This window comes from Malurus melanocephalus, unplaced genomic scaffold (assembly GCF_030028575.1).
Source record: "Malurus melanocephalus ecotype Western Australia unplaced genomic scaffold, MMel_1.1 scaffold_55, whole genome shotgun sequence".
Classification (NCBI taxonomy): Eukaryota; Metazoa; Chordata; class Aves; order Passeriformes; family Maluridae; genus Malurus; species Malurus melanocephalus.
In genome coordinates this window covers 775,134-791,553 of record NW_026623287.1, presented here as the reverse complement: position 1 = coordinate 791,553, position 16,420 = coordinate 775,134, and the positions used below count along the sequence as shown (strand labels likewise).

The 16,420-nt window shown below is 41.3% G+C and overlaps 1 protein-coding gene across 1 annotated transcript in view; it reads left to right on the top strand.

Moving 5' to 3' along the window:
* Nucleotides 1–16,420, top strand: part of CELF4 (CUGBP Elav-like family member 4) — a 687,912-nt gene that overhangs the window by 390,730 nt on the left and 280,762 nt on the right. Inside the window, exon 3 of the mRNA XM_057365600.1 lies at nucleotides 1,517–1,565. Within this exon, the coding sequence (XP_057221583.1) occupies nucleotides 1,517–1,565 (49 nt within the window). The remainder of the gene's footprint in view (nucleotides 1–1,516; nucleotides 1,566–16,420) is intronic.

Here is a 16,420-nt window from a genome sequence, read left to right as displayed (position 1 = left end):
TGGATGATGCAGGCACAGAGGAGAGCAGAAACTGCTCAGTAGCATCTGTAGCCACTGATCCTTCTCTTCCAGAGTGCGAGTCTAACAGKAGTCAGTTTATGGATAAGTGCATTTTCCTCTAGAGACAACAATACAGCAGGATCAGCTAGGCTCTTCATCATCTTAACCTACTTGTCAGCCAGCTTGATAACTTGTTATTACTAAATATGTGTGCAGAGCAATTAGAATAAATCTAAGTTATTATGAACTACTTTCAAAAAAAAAAAAAAAAAAAAAAAAAAGGAAAATTAGGGAAAAAAAAAAACCTAACCGCCTTGCTGCCCAACTGTGATTAAGTACAAAAACAGGATAGATAGCATTCCCTGAAGGCATCCTGTGACATTCATCAGCCAATTTGTGGTCTGACTTTATAGGGAAGACATATGTTGGGAGATTCCTATTGCCTTCCGACCTCCTGCTCCTTGTGATGCTCGTTTGAACTTGTACTTCCTTTGTTGCTTGACAAATCAAAAAGATATTTTCGTTCTACTCAGAGATGGCCACACATAGAAAGATATTTTGAATAGTCCATCTGCACAGTGAATTGATTGCTTTATATGACAAGGACTATGAKGCAGGAAAGGGCTTTCAGATTAAAAATCAGCTGGTTCTGATCAGATCTGCATCTCTGGGTATTGACAGGAAGGGGATATCCTCATTTCTGCTCTTCAGRCACCCACATCAGGTTAGGCACTGCCAGTGAAGAACATTGTGAGCATCTGTTGCCCTCTCTCCTGGGAGTGAGCAGCTCTGGGGATAATGGTGGTCCCCAGTGCTTTTGTTCCATGAAAGAGGGAKAATTTGGATAACAGAAAACCTATTCACAGCACAGTGGCAAGGTTTTTATACATACTTATATTGTGATATGAAAAAGGAAAAAGATATCTGAAAAGGCAACAGAAGGAACATTCTGTCCTCTGCTCCAGAAAATTCCCAGTATCCAACACTCCTGGCAGCACATGGACAAATTAGATCCAAATCCCACTCCCCAACTTGGAAATGGAKGCTGCTATGTTACACACCACTGTTGTACTGAGCTTACAGTAGAAATGAAATTAGCTTTTTAATTTCCTTTTCATCACGYCAACCTCTAGAAATTTTTATAATTTAAGTTCCACTGATCCTGATGCTCTGACAAAGCATTTTTGCTCTCACGCACCGGTGTTTCCAGAGGAAACTATTAGAAATTTTAAAAGTTATGTTTAAAATTTCATGACCTGTGTGAAATGAGTCAGATCCCCCTCCCAACAAAGCCACTGTCAGGTGAGAGGAGTGACACTGATTTATTTACCTCAGACCAAGCCGCAGCCTGCACTCCATGGTTAGTTCTTTGTTTACTAATTGCTTTCCCCCCTCTCCTTGTGGAGTAAATTCTGGTGCTAATTATGACGCGCGGTAAAGAAGCAAAGCAAGCCTCTGTATTATGAATGTCTGACTCCTCCATTAATTACGTGTCTGTCTTTGTTCTTCCTTACAGATGAACAGACCGATCCAGGTGAAGCCAGCGGACAGCGAAAGCCGAGGAGGTAGTTGACTGCATTGCTTTCAGCCACAGTGCTAAATATAATTGTTGTCTCTGGCTTCTCTCAGGCAATGTGCTGATCAATTAGTAACGTAATCACTGCCAAAGAAATTCCCTCTGCAGCAAAGATTCTCTTTATTAAATCACCTTTACTTCGTCTCACTTTCCTCATATTCAATTATTATTTGATTTTAAAAGGCAGGCAGGTGCCAGCGATTGCCTGAGAAACAAATAACTGCCTCGTTAAGAAGTGAAGCATCAGGCACTGACTTAACAAAGTTTAACAGCAGTGGACAGCAATGGGGGATTTTTCAGACCCATGTCAGGCTGAGCAGTAGTGGTGTTTAATTTGGTTAGGATAAAGCAGATATTTTATAGTTACTCTAACCGTGTTGTTTCTGCTTGCGCTGAAACAACTCCGCTTTTGGAAAAAGCAAATTCTGAGCTGGCAGAGTTTTCTGCACCTGTATCAGCTTATCTGGATAAACCTGTTGTGGAAACTGAAGACTTCTCTCAGAGCCGGGCAGTTATTCAGGATTTGCRCAGGTGTAGCTGAAATCAGGAGCTGGTCTTTTGCTTTTCCATTGTACACGGTGGATTTGGAAGGCTTTGTTAAGTGATTGTTCGATAGATCACCGGTGATGAGGTGTTTCCTGCAAGAGGTTTTTTAYCTGAACTGATGTGGTGATACTTCACCATACTCTTTTAATAGGAGCCTGTTTGTCAGATCATGTACACAGCTCACTGAGAAAGTAGGATATGGTCTGTTATGCTGGATAAATTACCATTCTGCAATTTCTTTCTCTTGTATCTGTTCATTTATATAGATACACGCAAGTATATATAATGACACTCTCTTCCTCTCCATCCCTATCTCTCTGGGAAAAGAACAGAGAGCCTTTTCCTCATCTATTCAGTAAAAACCTCTAGTGCTTATGTATCAGATAAATGTGGGAGTAGATTTTGTCATTTAGTAATGATGTGGCTCTTAGTTGTCTGAAAACTCTTCAATTTCCACCATAAATATAAACTCTTCTTCATTTGTGGGATGACTATCTTTATACTGGCATTAGTGGAAATCTCCAGCAACAACTGCTTAAAAGAAGAAAAATGCCTCACAGACAAATGWGAACCATGTTTTCATTTGAAAGCTGTGGATTTCAGGGACTTTGACTGCACAAGTGTGAGGCTGAAACTCTCCAGTGACTCAAGGCAGTGGCAGATTTTGTAGGTAGCTTGTAGTTAAAAGGCTCGTGAAACCACAGGGTGAGAGAGAGACTYTGGAAGGAAGGGATATGGTGTCATGTCATTGCAGAACAGGAGAACCGAGTGCTGAGAAAACACCAGAAATCTCTGGCAAAATTATTTCACTTTCAGGGCCTGTCTAAAGAAAATTTGGGGGGATTTGCTTAATACAAGACAGAAAGTATCTAATGGGATCTGGCAAGTTCTGCTATCAAGGGCCAGGGCAGGTTTCTGAYTTGCAACAAAGGCATGTCACATCCTAGAGCGCTGTCCAGTGGTTTTTAWCAGAACCAGGTCAATTTCCTCCCCWTTGCCTCCCTGCCTGACGATCTGGCTCTGYGTCTGAGTGGGATTGGGTAAGCCATGGGCAGTTGTCAATGCCAATCTCCCAGGGGAAATCGGAAAGGCTCAGCTGCCTGGGCAAATGAGGGGACATTATGCACATTCCAGTGGAGTTCGTGCCGACAGCGAGAGTGAAGGGAAGGCCTTTTGTCTATTTAATTAGACATACCAAAAAATAATAATTAGGCTGGCCAATTTGCTTAGCGCGCCTACAGGGTATGTAGCTCCCAATCATTCTTTTTTTTTTTTTTTTTTTTTTTTTTAAATGCAAATCAGTAATAGAGAACACATGCCTGGCTTTCTGGGAAGGGTTTTCAAACTCCTTTGCTAAGAGCAGCTGCTTTCAGGAGCGGCGGTTTGAACTGCAAAGGGCTCCGGTGGCAGTTTGATTCCGCATTATCCGTCACACCAGCGGTCCCCTCCCCATTGTGTTTTTTAGCTAATTATCTCCCCATCTCGCACAGACCTCATCTTTTCCCATCCAGTCTGCTCCCATATTTCTTCTGTCGGTGGCGATCACAATGCGGAGGCCAAGCGGGCGCGCTCATCATTGGWGTGAAAGACACGTTGTCCTAATTCCCCACTGACAAGCTGCTTCTGGGCTGGTGATGCTTCAGGACGGCATGACTCAAGGGCAACCATGGGAGAAAAGAACAATTGGCACCCAAGGGAGGCATTGTAGGAAAACTTACGTTCTTCAAGAGCCCACCGGTTAAAGCAGGCGCAGCAAACAGAATGCTAAAGAGGAGGCCGTGTATCTTAGGAGCACATCAAAAGGCTTCATTAGGGCTGCGAGATAAAGGTCAACTTCAGTAACAAAGAAACTTAAGTTGTGGCTTATTATACCCTGTCCGAGCGTCGGGRTGGGAGGGGGTTTGGAAGGGGAAGCAGCTCCTCTGCACAGCACGAGCCTTTGGACTGCCCAAAGTCCACGCTCTGAACACACATCGTGGCTGGTGTGGAATTCTGGTGCCAGGCCACAGTGTTAATGAGGAAATGCAGTGCTCCCTGCGAGGAGGTTTTTTKCCTGAAAAGGGTGAGCAGTATTCTTGAGGGAGGGAAATTGTGTTTTCTGTAGGGACAAATGCTTRYGTTTTGTTAAAACATGGATCTTTGWATTTTYCAGCAAGTTCTTCCACAACTAAAAGCTGATGAGAGTCACAAATTTATTCTCTCCCTCAACCAGATTTGGCTCACCACTTTTTCCTGTTGTTCTGGAATCTGGATTTTTTTTGTCTTTAGCCCTCCCTGTGTCCTAATTCACAGTTTAARGTGCTAACATTTAGTGTGTGTGAGCAAGAATTTAGGCCATCTAAGTTTGGGAAAGAGTTCAATATATTGTTTGGCACAAATGACACTCAACCCACCAAAATGGAAATGCTGAGTGCCCCTTATTWGTTTTGCTGGGTTTATTATTTTGTTTGTTAATCTACATATTGGACTGGGAGCAAGACAAAGCMTGAAAACCTTTTCAGCAAAAACTGGCATTATTTACATTTGCCTAGTCTCATGGGAAATAGAAATGAATGTGTCCTCAATATATTTCTCTAGGGAAATAGTCTAAATTAATGGAAAAATTTTGCATTTTACATTCCCGCCTGTTTGTGAATATATGTGCATAGTCAAGCTACAAAATGTTCTGTAGGGGTACTCCATCTACAAAATGCTTCATGAAGCTTCAAATACCTGATCAGCAGGTGAGAGGCCTTTGAGATTTAACAGAGACTTTAACATTAATGGAATTGATAGAATCTGATAGAAAGGGAACAAGTCAGTATTTTGTCCTGAAAAATCACAGTGTAAGTCTAGCTCTATTAAGAATTTCTTTAAAATTCTCATTGKTCTTTGCATTGACCAAATCTTAACTTGACTATAAAAGCTACATTGACAGAGATTAGTTAGTCCAACACAGTTTTAGGGATGCAAGCTATAACCCCACATCAAAATTTTGAACGTGACAAATCTCAATCAAACTCTCAGTATTTTCTAGTATTTTCATCTCGGTGCAGGTGGTTTTCCTCAGCCCATTGTCTGATATCCAGCTCTAAAAACAGCCTGTAGATATCCATCACTTAAAGTTTCTCAGACCTGGAGAGAGATTTCAAGCCTGCTTTGTGGTTTGGGGCAGAAGTTTGGRGCCATTTCTTATTTCATCCACAGTATCTCCAGCTCTGTCTAGGCAGCTCTCCCCGCAGCTGGCAGGGTTGACCCGTGATAAACACAGCCCCAAGGCCCCACTATGTTGCAGGGACAGTAACATTTTTTAAAAGAAAGGACTCTTCTGCTGCTCCAGCTTCAACCTGGAGTGATGCTCAGATGCTCCAGTGCCCCCACGCTCCTCTTGAAGGACAGAGGAAGGTCTGTGAAGGAAAGCATGCAAAGATATACACGGTGTGCCACCCTGGCTCCGTGTTAATGTCACTCCAACAAGTATTTCATGACAGTTTTGGTGTCCTCCAGCATTTTATGGAAGAGAAGCAGAAGGCTCCTGGACAAAAGAAAAGAAAAAAGGAAGTGGTTTAGAGTAGACAAGGTGCAGTGTCCTGCAGAGAGGGTGTTTAGTGGTTTACCAGAGATGCTGTGGTGCATCGTATTGCGGTGTTTCCTTCATGCAGGAAATCTGCTAAAGTTTTTATCTGCGTCCTGCTTTTAAGCAGATTATCCTTTGTGCATTTTTGAGGGAGACTTGTGCACTGCCTAATTTTCTGCTGTTTGGACTTCATATTTCAACTGCCTTGCAACATTTCTCTACCCGTTACTTGATGTTCCGGGTCTGAAACGATCTGTTTGGTCATGGTTTATTCCAAATTTAGAGCAAAATGTTCAAGAACTGAATTACAGTTAATAGCAAAACAGTGTGYCTTGCTCTTGCATGGTGATTTGTTTCTTTTTATACCGTTCCATCAGCGTAGTAATGATGATGGGGTCAGAATGGCCTCTCCACATTTCCTAAACCGTATCTCCTTTAGGACAAAAGCCTGGGTCTAATTCTCACTTCATACAGGTAATTTCTACCTTGCTAGCTCTCTGCTGCAGGTGGCAGGGTAACCTGCCCAAGATTTCAGTAACTATTTGTTGTTTAGTTGTTTTCCATTAAACTGCACAGAATAGTGAACCTTGTGCAGGCAGCCAAAACCTCTCAGGAATCTTCCTCATCCAGGTGCTAGCCAGATCTAGGCCTTTTAGGGGCTGCAATCAAGCAAGTCTGGTTGCCTTCAGCTCAGATTTTCTTCACACTGGTATAATAATGCCACATGGAATGATTTCCTTCCTCCTTGAAGCTCTTTTCAAAGAGCAGGTTGGTTGCTCAGACCTTTAGACCAAAAAAGTCCAAAGGAGAGAGTAAAATATGAGAAAGGAAAGAGCAATCTTGAAAGAGCTCAGCACCTTCTCTTCTGCCCTGCTGAAGTATGGGGCTGTGCACGTGATGGAGTTGTACCTTTGTCACTTTCATCTCTTCCTCATTTCTGACCCACACATCTTGCCAGTAACATCAGGCTCTTTGGAAGACACTTTACCAGCCAAACTTTCACCTTCAAAGATTTCCCACCCAATTGTCTGAAGAGCAGGTTGAGGGAATAKCTTCTTCCAAGGTGGCAATCCATACAACCTACCTTTATGCAGCCTGCCACAGCTTTTTCTCCAACTATTCATCTTTTGTTTCTTTTATGATCTACACACCCATTCAGTAGGAGAAAGAAGATGGGACTGACAAACAATTTAGGGAAAAAGATAATGTTCTCCCTTCTCAGAGCTGGGGAAAAGATCTCAATTAACACATCTTCATTAACTCTTTCAACATCACATTGAGTGCACTATGGCTCACATTGATATCTTGTAGCTCAGGTAGAGAACGGCACAGACCGGGCTTGCAAAGGTCACACAACACACAAACCCCAGCCTTTGCTGGAAATACTGCCCTGAGAGGCTGACTACTAGTTGTACAGCAATATTTTCAAATTGTATGAASTATGGACTCAAGACCTCTGGAAAAATAATTTTCCACACCCAGCGTCTCATATTCCCTTTTCTTTGCTTTAATGTTCACAACAGTTTAAAGAGCTTCTCCCTCTCTTCTTGTCAACTCTTGCTGTTTGRGAGATTTCCAGCTCCATGTGAAATTCTTCTCCTAAATCTCATACATCTGCTCTTCCAGAGATTTGTCCCAAACCTGACGAGCTGGTTTTGACTTGTCTTTCAGGAGGCATTTAAAAAAATACTCRCACAGCCAAATCTAATTTTTTTTCTGTTAATTACATATCAAACATTACCCACTAGTGTTGAATTGCAGTATATTTGTGCGGAGGGTAAAGAGAAGGAATGACTGGTTAAAAATAAACTGATGTTCTGCTAGGAAGTCTATCAGAAGTGGAGATGAACTCATGAGTCAAAGAAAAAAAAAAAAAAGAAAAAGCAAGAACCTAGGCAAAAGATCTTGATATTAAACTGGGAGGCAGCTTTCCTGGGCTGGAGAAGTGTCAGGACCAGCAGCAAACCTTAGAGACAATGTCAGAGGCTCCTGAGGACTGGCTGTAGGAGATGCTGCAGTGTAGGGAGGGATGTCAGTGCCTTGAAGGCTGTTTGTCTGTCTAGTCAAGGGTCTAGGGAAAGACCTGGGCCCAGGACCACAGCAGCCACTTAAAATATCTCACAACCCAGAACAACAGTCTGCAAACATGTCTACTGGATTTTATTTCAGGTCTGAGTATCTATTAAAACCTGTAGATTCTTTCCTTCAGCACTAAAACAAACCTGATCTAGAAAGAAAATCTTAGTGCTTGTGGAAACCTTCTCTTTCTAGCTGTAGCTGGTTGTGRGACTGGTTACAGCCAATGGGAAATCAAAATCTCTTGTTTTATTATGGAATTTCAGCACTCTGTGACCCTAGTGACAGCTGACACCCTGTTGCCCTCAGAAAGCTGTATTTTCAAGCAGAGAGAATGGACCAGCATGCAAATGGCTCAGTTAATTCAGAGTGGCCCTGGATGACCCCATTCATGCTCTCCTCTCCCTGGTAAAACTTAATTCTGGGTGAGAAAAAGGGCTTCAGCAGATCCTCCTGTGTAGTGTTTTATATTTGATGACTCTGCTGAAGGCTGATTTGCTCCATTCCATAGTCAAATGCTGAAAGAATATAATGGACATCAAACTTTTGTTCACGTCTGCCCTTCCCATCGTGATTGAAATCGATGGAAGTGTGCCCATCAATAGGAATTGGAAAAGATCCACAGGACATTGTGTTCCAGCATATGTCCTAAGGACAACCTTTTAAAATCAAGTATTAAGGGAATAAAAGGGGGAAAAAAACCAAAAAGCAAAACCACGCTGCACATTTTTCATAAAACATCTGTAACCTAACAATTTACTGACGAGAAGGAGAGGATGGGGAACTTATCTCCTCYAGGTTTTGATATTGGTTCTGTCTCTTGCTATGACAGAACTTTTGATCAATTATGTAACTTTGATTCCCTTCTCCTTCACACCCTTCCTTTTATTGTCTGCTTGGGCTGTGATATGCTTTTATTTGCTCATTTCTTGTAGACAGTGCCTTTGGCATTCATGCACGGGCTGTCAGTGTCAAAGGGTTAAGGCACCAATGAAAGCCTGTAGCTGTGCCCAGAATGATGTGTACAGGGCCAAAAATCAGCTGCAGTGGGTGATTGAGGGCTCTCATACTGCAGAGTGATATTTAGGGGTTTTTTTCAATGACAGGGCAAAAGCTGAGGAAGCAGTGGGAGGAGAAGAGTGGAGGAAATAAAAAATATAATCCTATAAAAATTTCTACCTTTGTTAATACAGTTCAGCCTCCTAGGTGAACTYGGGGACACATAACAATCCCGGTATCCTTTTCTTAATGTAAAGGTTGCTTGTCAATGGGGTTTTATACGGCATTAATAATACATTTATATATACACTCCACAATTAATTGCAAAGCATTTATGGCACTGAACAGTTAGAATGCATTATGATAATCACTCCTCATGCATTGACTTTATTGTAAAGGTTTTGCTGATCACTGTAATTGGCTTGTTATTACACAGGAATATAATAACACCTCTCTGTATAGTAGTTTATAGCACATCAATAGCAAATGCATTCCCTTTATTGGAAGCAATGTGCATTTTATTAGAATACAGCTGAATAAGTGCAATCTGTGTAGACAAATGAAGTTTCTAATGACCTGTCTCACAAAAGAGTCGAAATAACAAGCCATTTATTATGTATTTTTTCCACTGATGARCTTGTAGTTACGGTTACAGAGGCATTTCTTTAAAAAACATAAGGCATGTTTTGCTGTTCTTTCAAAGAAACATTTGGGGGGGAAAAAAACATATGGGCCATTTTTCTGCCCATGTTGAATAAAGTAAGGGTGACTGATGYTCAGACCTCAGAGATTTCATTTGCTCATTGAGATTTTCCAAGCTTCTTCCTTGAGTATTTGGTCTGACATTGACAAAGAATTAAAATGGTCTTACACTGAGCCCAAATCCAGCTCTTGGAGCAGCACTGGACCAACAACTCCACCAACACGTTAGATATGAGAGGCTTGGCGTTGTCTTTACTCCTGTTGCATGGGTTGTTTTCCTTTGTTTTAAAAAGAGGCATGTTTTATAGTTAATAACAAAAAACCTAAGGAGGACTCAGAGCTTTTTTTCCTGCCACCATGGCTCTAGGTCTGAATTTCAGACCTTTTTGGGAACTTAGAGTGGTGTGCATCTGGCATACACAAGTAATTAATGTGCATTTGTTTATCCAGCTCTCCCCAAACATGATCAGTGTCAATCAAATACCTAAACACTTCTGAAACCCTGAATCTGGGTAAGCAAGATTTCTGTTTCCAGTCCTGGTGCAGTCATTCTGCTGTCCATGGTGTAAACTGCATCCAGTGTTCAGCACATATAGATGGTTAATGTTTTTTGGTTTTTTTTTTTTGTCACGAGCTCAGCCGGTTAGAAGGTGGTGCTAATAATGCCAAGATTGTGGGTTTGATCCCTGTATTGATCCTCATTCACTTAAGAGTTGGAGACAAGGATGGTCCTTTAGGGTCCCTTGCAACTCAGATTACTTTGTGATTCTGTGATATTTGCCTGCTTCTTCCCAGCCATCACTTGTTTATTGTAGACTTGCAAATACCCTTGACTCTGGAGTAATTCGGGGTCTTTCTGGAAAGCAGGAGCCAGGAAATGTCTCAGCTATGGGCAGCACCTCAGCTGTTGGCACACAGAGTGGCTCAACCCAGTTTTGATGCAAACTGAACTCTCTGAGTGGGAGTTTCAGTGAGGAGGATTTTGCCTCTTGCCTGCTGAGATCCCAGACTGGAATATCACAGCTTGCAAGAAGTTTCCAGACTCTGGAAATACTGGAGGTCAGGAAAACTTTTCTTCGTGACAAACACAGCATTTTCCAATTGCTATATATATTTTGCAGAATGTACATGAAATCAGCTTGGGAGGCAGAAAATCTCTCTATGTAAATAATTTAGCTCTCTGAGTAAACTGTATCTAGTGCTTTTACCCAGAATCTGGGCCTCTTAGGAGCCTTACACATAGGGACAGAAGAAATTTTAAATAGGGCTACTATGCCACTGTTCTTAGAATGTTATTTCAGGCAGAATTCACTTTTTTCAAGCTTTAGGACGTAAATATTAAGCATATTTTCCCAGTTAGTCATCTAGTCTCYTGCTGTGGACAGTGGAGAGAGAGAGGTGCTTCCAAACTATGATTCATCCTGTGCTAAGACAGGTGGGATAAATGGTACTTCAAAGTTTCCCTTCTCTCTCTCTTCACTGAATCAGGAATGAATCTATGGCAATTAACTTAGATTTAGATATCTCTCTTTTAGACACCTAAAGAGAGGTAAGATGAATCGCAACTTTCACCTTTTCAGGCCACAGTTTTCTATCTGTATCATATGAAGGATGATACTTGATTTTTCTGAAACCCTAGGCAAGATCTATGAATAAAAATTGCTATATAAAAACTATGGATTATAGAAASTTGGAGGTTTGTCCTAAAAAGAAAAGGCATCTTTCTCCCTTAATGTGTTTGTTTCATAATATCAGGGGAAGAACAGGAAGGGTTGCATCCCTACCAGCCTGAGCAATAGAGATAATCTGATCAGTTTTAATTCCTCTTTAAAGTCAATTTCCATTTTTGTATTTTGGTTTGCTACCACTCACATATGCAGGACAGAAAGTGAACAAAAAAAAWTTWWAAAAAAATAACCCAAGAAACTTTAAATTAAAAGTAGTGTGTAKCACCACTGTCTTTAAAATGTGTTTTCATAATTAAGAAAAGTATTTTTATCTTTAAAACCAGCTTGCTTTGGAATCTGAGATAGAAAATGAATATGGCCCCTTGTAATATCATTTGTAGAGAGGTAATTTTCAAGGCAGCACTGCACTGAAACATTTTCCCCCAGGGAGGATAAACAGTTGGCTTCAATTAGTGAGGGACTGTTTCCTTTCTTTTCAATTTTAAGGACAGTCTTGCAGCCTGATCCTGCAAAGAGGAAAAGAAAGCTCTACACAGGGCAAAAGACTTCAGCTTGGAAGACTGAGGTTTAAATTCTTGCCTTGCCACAGATATTCTCCTTGACCTTGAGGAGGTTACTTAGGATCAGGCTATTATTTTCAYTCCATTTCTATCTGGTGACTATTATTACCTTTGACTGTCTGAATATACACGTAAAATTGGCCGAACATCTTGCTCTGACTCCAGTTTCCTTCTATAAAATAATATTGGTGCTGCAAGGATACATGCATTAAAGATTATTAGGTGCTCAGGTTCTCTAATCATTAGTTCCACAGAAATAACTTGGTTAGATAAATAGAGGTGTTCAAAAGTGTCAAATGTGTTTCACTGCTCAAACCTCACATAAAGTCAATGGGCCTTGGGTGTCTAAATATTCCCTTTGAAAATCTCCCCAAATAATGATGTTCTTCGAAATAGTTGGAGCCAGCTTTGTGGGGCTGATTCCTTGCAATTTTACAGTGGAGTCAGCACGACCTTTTTCCCATAGGAGAGGCTGCCTACAGATGCTTGTGAAAAGTGAGGAGGACATGTTCCATGCCAGGGCAGGTTTGTTCCATAAAACAAGTTGAGACAGCCCTGAACAGGACTGGAAGAGTGTTAAAAATTAGGAAAAAGTAACTTCAATAACTTTCGGCCTTAGTGAGGGAATGCTTTCTTGTAGCATCAAACCCAGAATGCAGGAATTGATGGCAAAATACTTCCTGCCCATGAACTGCCATATAAATTGTAATTAATTCCTAAAATCTTTATTTTATCCRTCGCTGGAGTCACTGATGAATGGCCAGATGCATTGATTATAAACCACAAAATACTAACACATCCAAGCAGACAGCCAATTAACATGAAATTATATTGCCACAAAGTAAGGCACATTGGATGAGTTTATTTCTTGTTGTTTGTTTGGTTGTTTTTTTTTTCTCCAAAGTGTCTATGACTATTATTATTATTAGTATTATTTATAGCTAATGTTAAAGAGATGTGGAATAGCAGGCCAGAACCACAGGCAAGAGGGAATGAAGATACTGTGAGTTTAATGACTTTATAGAYTGGAATAAACCAAAACAGTCTCTCCACTCCCTAGATCAAAAATCTGATTGCTTATTATTTTTATTCTGGCAGTGCCTGGAAAACCAGCTAGGAGCCATCACACCAGGCTCGTTGTATAACACAGAAGAGAGAGAGATCATCTTTTCCTTAAAAGATTACTCTCTAAAGACAGCCAGGTGTATTGTCTGGATAGAGAGCTCAGTGTGTGATCCCACATCCTTCCCTGCTATTACAGGCAATGGGGTTTTTATTAGAGCCTCTAATGTTCCCTTTTTGAAGTCTGGACTTTGAGAGGAAAGGCCAAAACACTGGAGCACTGGCCATTCTTCTGTGTTTCTGTCTAGATAAAAAGGAAATGAACAGGGTTTAGATCTAGATGGAATCGTTAGATCTCATTTAACCTCTTGCATAAATTGACCGTAAAACCTCACCCAGATTGTCTGTGCTGAGACTTCTGGCTTGTATTTGACTGAAGAATAAAGAAATTTAGCCAGTGAATTACTCTTTTGAGGCTTCAGGACAAATTTGATATCAAACAGGTTGGAATTGCTGAGATTAACCATCTAAAAAGCTTTTAATAATTTTTCAAATCAGTCCAATTAGTAAGGAYACATTCTGGCAATCAATACATGTAACAAGTAGAGATAGTAGGATGTATTGTTCCATCAAATACCTAAATACATACGCCTTACCAATTTTCTCCCACAAGAAAACAAGGGRCAATCTTTTCCTGGAGCAAAAATTTCCAGATTTTTCTAAAGAAACACTTGGAAAGACACAGCAGGATAATTGTCCTAAAACTGCATTGATGGAAATATCCACWTCTATGGACAAGGGAGTTCATTCAGAACAGTAAAAGGGAATTCTCCTGAAAAGCAGACATTCCCATGCAGAGGCAGCAATCTGCATGACTCCTCCTATGTCATCCCAGCGCTGTCATTTCTTTCTTGCCACATTTCCATACCAACACAAATGTTTCCTCTTCTGTTTCTGCTTCCTGGTCCCACCATGTGCCAAAGARCTGAGTTATGTCCAGTGCTTTTCAGAAAGTTATGCTGCCCCCAACTCAAGAGAAATATCTCCTCTGCCTTAGCCAGTGACCATGGAARTGGTTGATACTGCATGTCCACAGACATTGTGGAGCAACAGAATTTCCATGGGCAACTAATCAGGAGAGGGAAATCCTCCATTTTGCAGACATTAGTAACGTGGTGACCTTTAACAACATCACAAGCTTTCACTCTCTCCTTAAAGTATTMTATCCATCCTTAGGGAGAAAAACTTGTAGCTAAGGATTGAAATCAGAAGGGGATCAGTGCTGGCTGTGCTATTCAATTGCCCTGCTGTATGAGGATCCATTTATTTCTAGCTGGGTTGAGGTGCTTTTTTTTATCCCCCTGTCTTGAATCTAAAAAAAGAAGTGACCAGGCTGGCAGTGACATGTGATTAATAGATTGCACCTTTAGAAAAAAGTTAGCAGAAGGAGATTAGCATTGCAGCCTATTATTTATTAATTAAATGCAGACACCCTATTTATACCAATGCTGATGACATTAGTTCACGTCCATGCTTTGGGACTGCATTATCCATTCGGTCTCCCAGCATAGTAATGATTGTTATTAAGCTGGTGGATGTTGCTGGGCTCCTTCTGTCACTTGCTTCTGTTATCAGCAGGAAAGGACAGCCAAGAAGTTAAAGATCCAACCTGAACATTTTGTTCGAGTGTGTGCTCTGTCTCTAACAGCCTGAGTTACCTTGGCCGTATCTCTGGGCTCCTTTGGGACATCRCTGCTTGCTTTTTACATCTGTACCTCCCTGTAGCTCAGTGTGCAGTGGAGATTAAGCATGCAAGGCAGTATGCTGCCTGAGACCTTTTCCATTGCCTACAGGAGAAGGAATTACATTAGTGGGCATACAGGTACCTGCTGCTGCTATTTCAGTCAGCAGAGTGGGAAAGAGTTATCACAAGTGTTGTTATTTAGCAGTGCAGGGTAGAATGTTATACTTCACATGACTCTTGTTTGATAAGCTTGTCCTCCTGCCTACAAAGTGTTCAAAGGAAAGCTCTGAAGTGAATTTACACCCGAGGTTTTCGTTGTTTTCAAGATCCTGCCATTAAATGAAGGAAAAGCAACAGATGGGTTGCAGGACTCTTCCTGATCCCACCTGAGGGTTTGCCGTGGGCTGCTCTGTGACACATTGAGCTTGGGACAAGCAGACTGCTATGAAACTGCCCTCCCCTGCACCTTGAGAAAAAGAAAGCCTTGGTGGTGCAGGACACCCTTCTGCTGGTTTTAAACCAGAAAATATCTCTTTACTGCCTCATAAACAAGGACATGGCCTTTGGTCAGACCCACTASAGTTGAGTGAGCCAGCAGAGGCAATAGACCATGTATGTTGTTCTTTCAGAGTAAAGATGGGAATCCTCACATTCACCAGYTGGTATCCTTGAACAATTACAGTTTGGGTGTCCATGACCCAAATAATCAGTAACTCCTGCAGAAGCATGTCCTGAAATGCTTAGATTTGATAAGATTCCTTGACAAGCCATGACGTGCACTCCCCCTTGGCTGGGYCTGGTTCTTTTTCCACACATTAAAGGACAAATTAGATGCATGAATTTGTCTCTTAACAGTGTCTTCTGCAAGTAAGCAACTGCTTCCCYGGTCAGCAGGACATTCTGCAGCCAGGGCAGGGAGTGTGGTTTAAAGTTTTCTCTGTACCCTGGAAAGATTCCAAAGTCTACAGAGGTACAAACATAAGTTTTGGAACCAGTGTGCACTCACAAAAATTATTTAGGATTTGCTTCAAACCCGCAGTCATACTTCTGGAGTTTGAGTAGGCTTTGGACCAGCAGCACCATGGAAGTGTTCCCTCAGAACAGTGTGAGGACCTGATCCTTAGGCATCCTCTCACCATCATTTTGGTGCTTTCTTATTTGAATTTTTGTCATCTCTCATGCTCCCTCACTGAAAGCTGAGCGCTGTAACAGCCAATAATTAAAAACGAATATTGAGGAGTCTTTCAGAATTATCTAAGCCATGATACAATCTGAACACATGCGAAAGACATTAAAAGATGAATGAAGAGAGTGAATGGGCTGATTTATCCTGGACTGCTTCTCACGGTGTGAAGTCTGCCTTTCACAGCCTGATGAAGTGCAGAGACAGTTAGTGGATTTGCTACCAGGAAGGGCACACATTCATTTCCCTTCCTGAAAATGTATTTAGAGCTGAAACTGAGCATAGGAAAAGTTAGAGCCAAAAAAGCAGCCACTGAAAATACAAACTCTCGTTTATTTTGGCAAGTTGGTGTTAAAAAGAATAAGTTGAGGGCAGTAGAAACTAGCATAGAAATTTCACTGAAGGGTTTCTCCCCGTGTGTGTATGCTTCCAACTGGTTGGTTTTTCTTCTTTACTTTTTTCTGCACTGCATTTCTTGTACCTTTCCACAGCAGGATRTTGCTTCCTATGGACATTTCTCAAACACTGTACGAGTTGTGAACACACCCATTCCTAACCTGAGACAAAAAGAGAGTTGGATGCAGAGTGAAACTGCAGTTCCTTCTCACCCCCATTGCTCTGGCAGCAGCATACAGAGCTCATCTTTATCCAGATAGTGAGGATGGGCAGAAAGATGGATTTAAAATGGCTGCTGCTCTGCTGGATGATGCAGATAATATTAGCCCTTC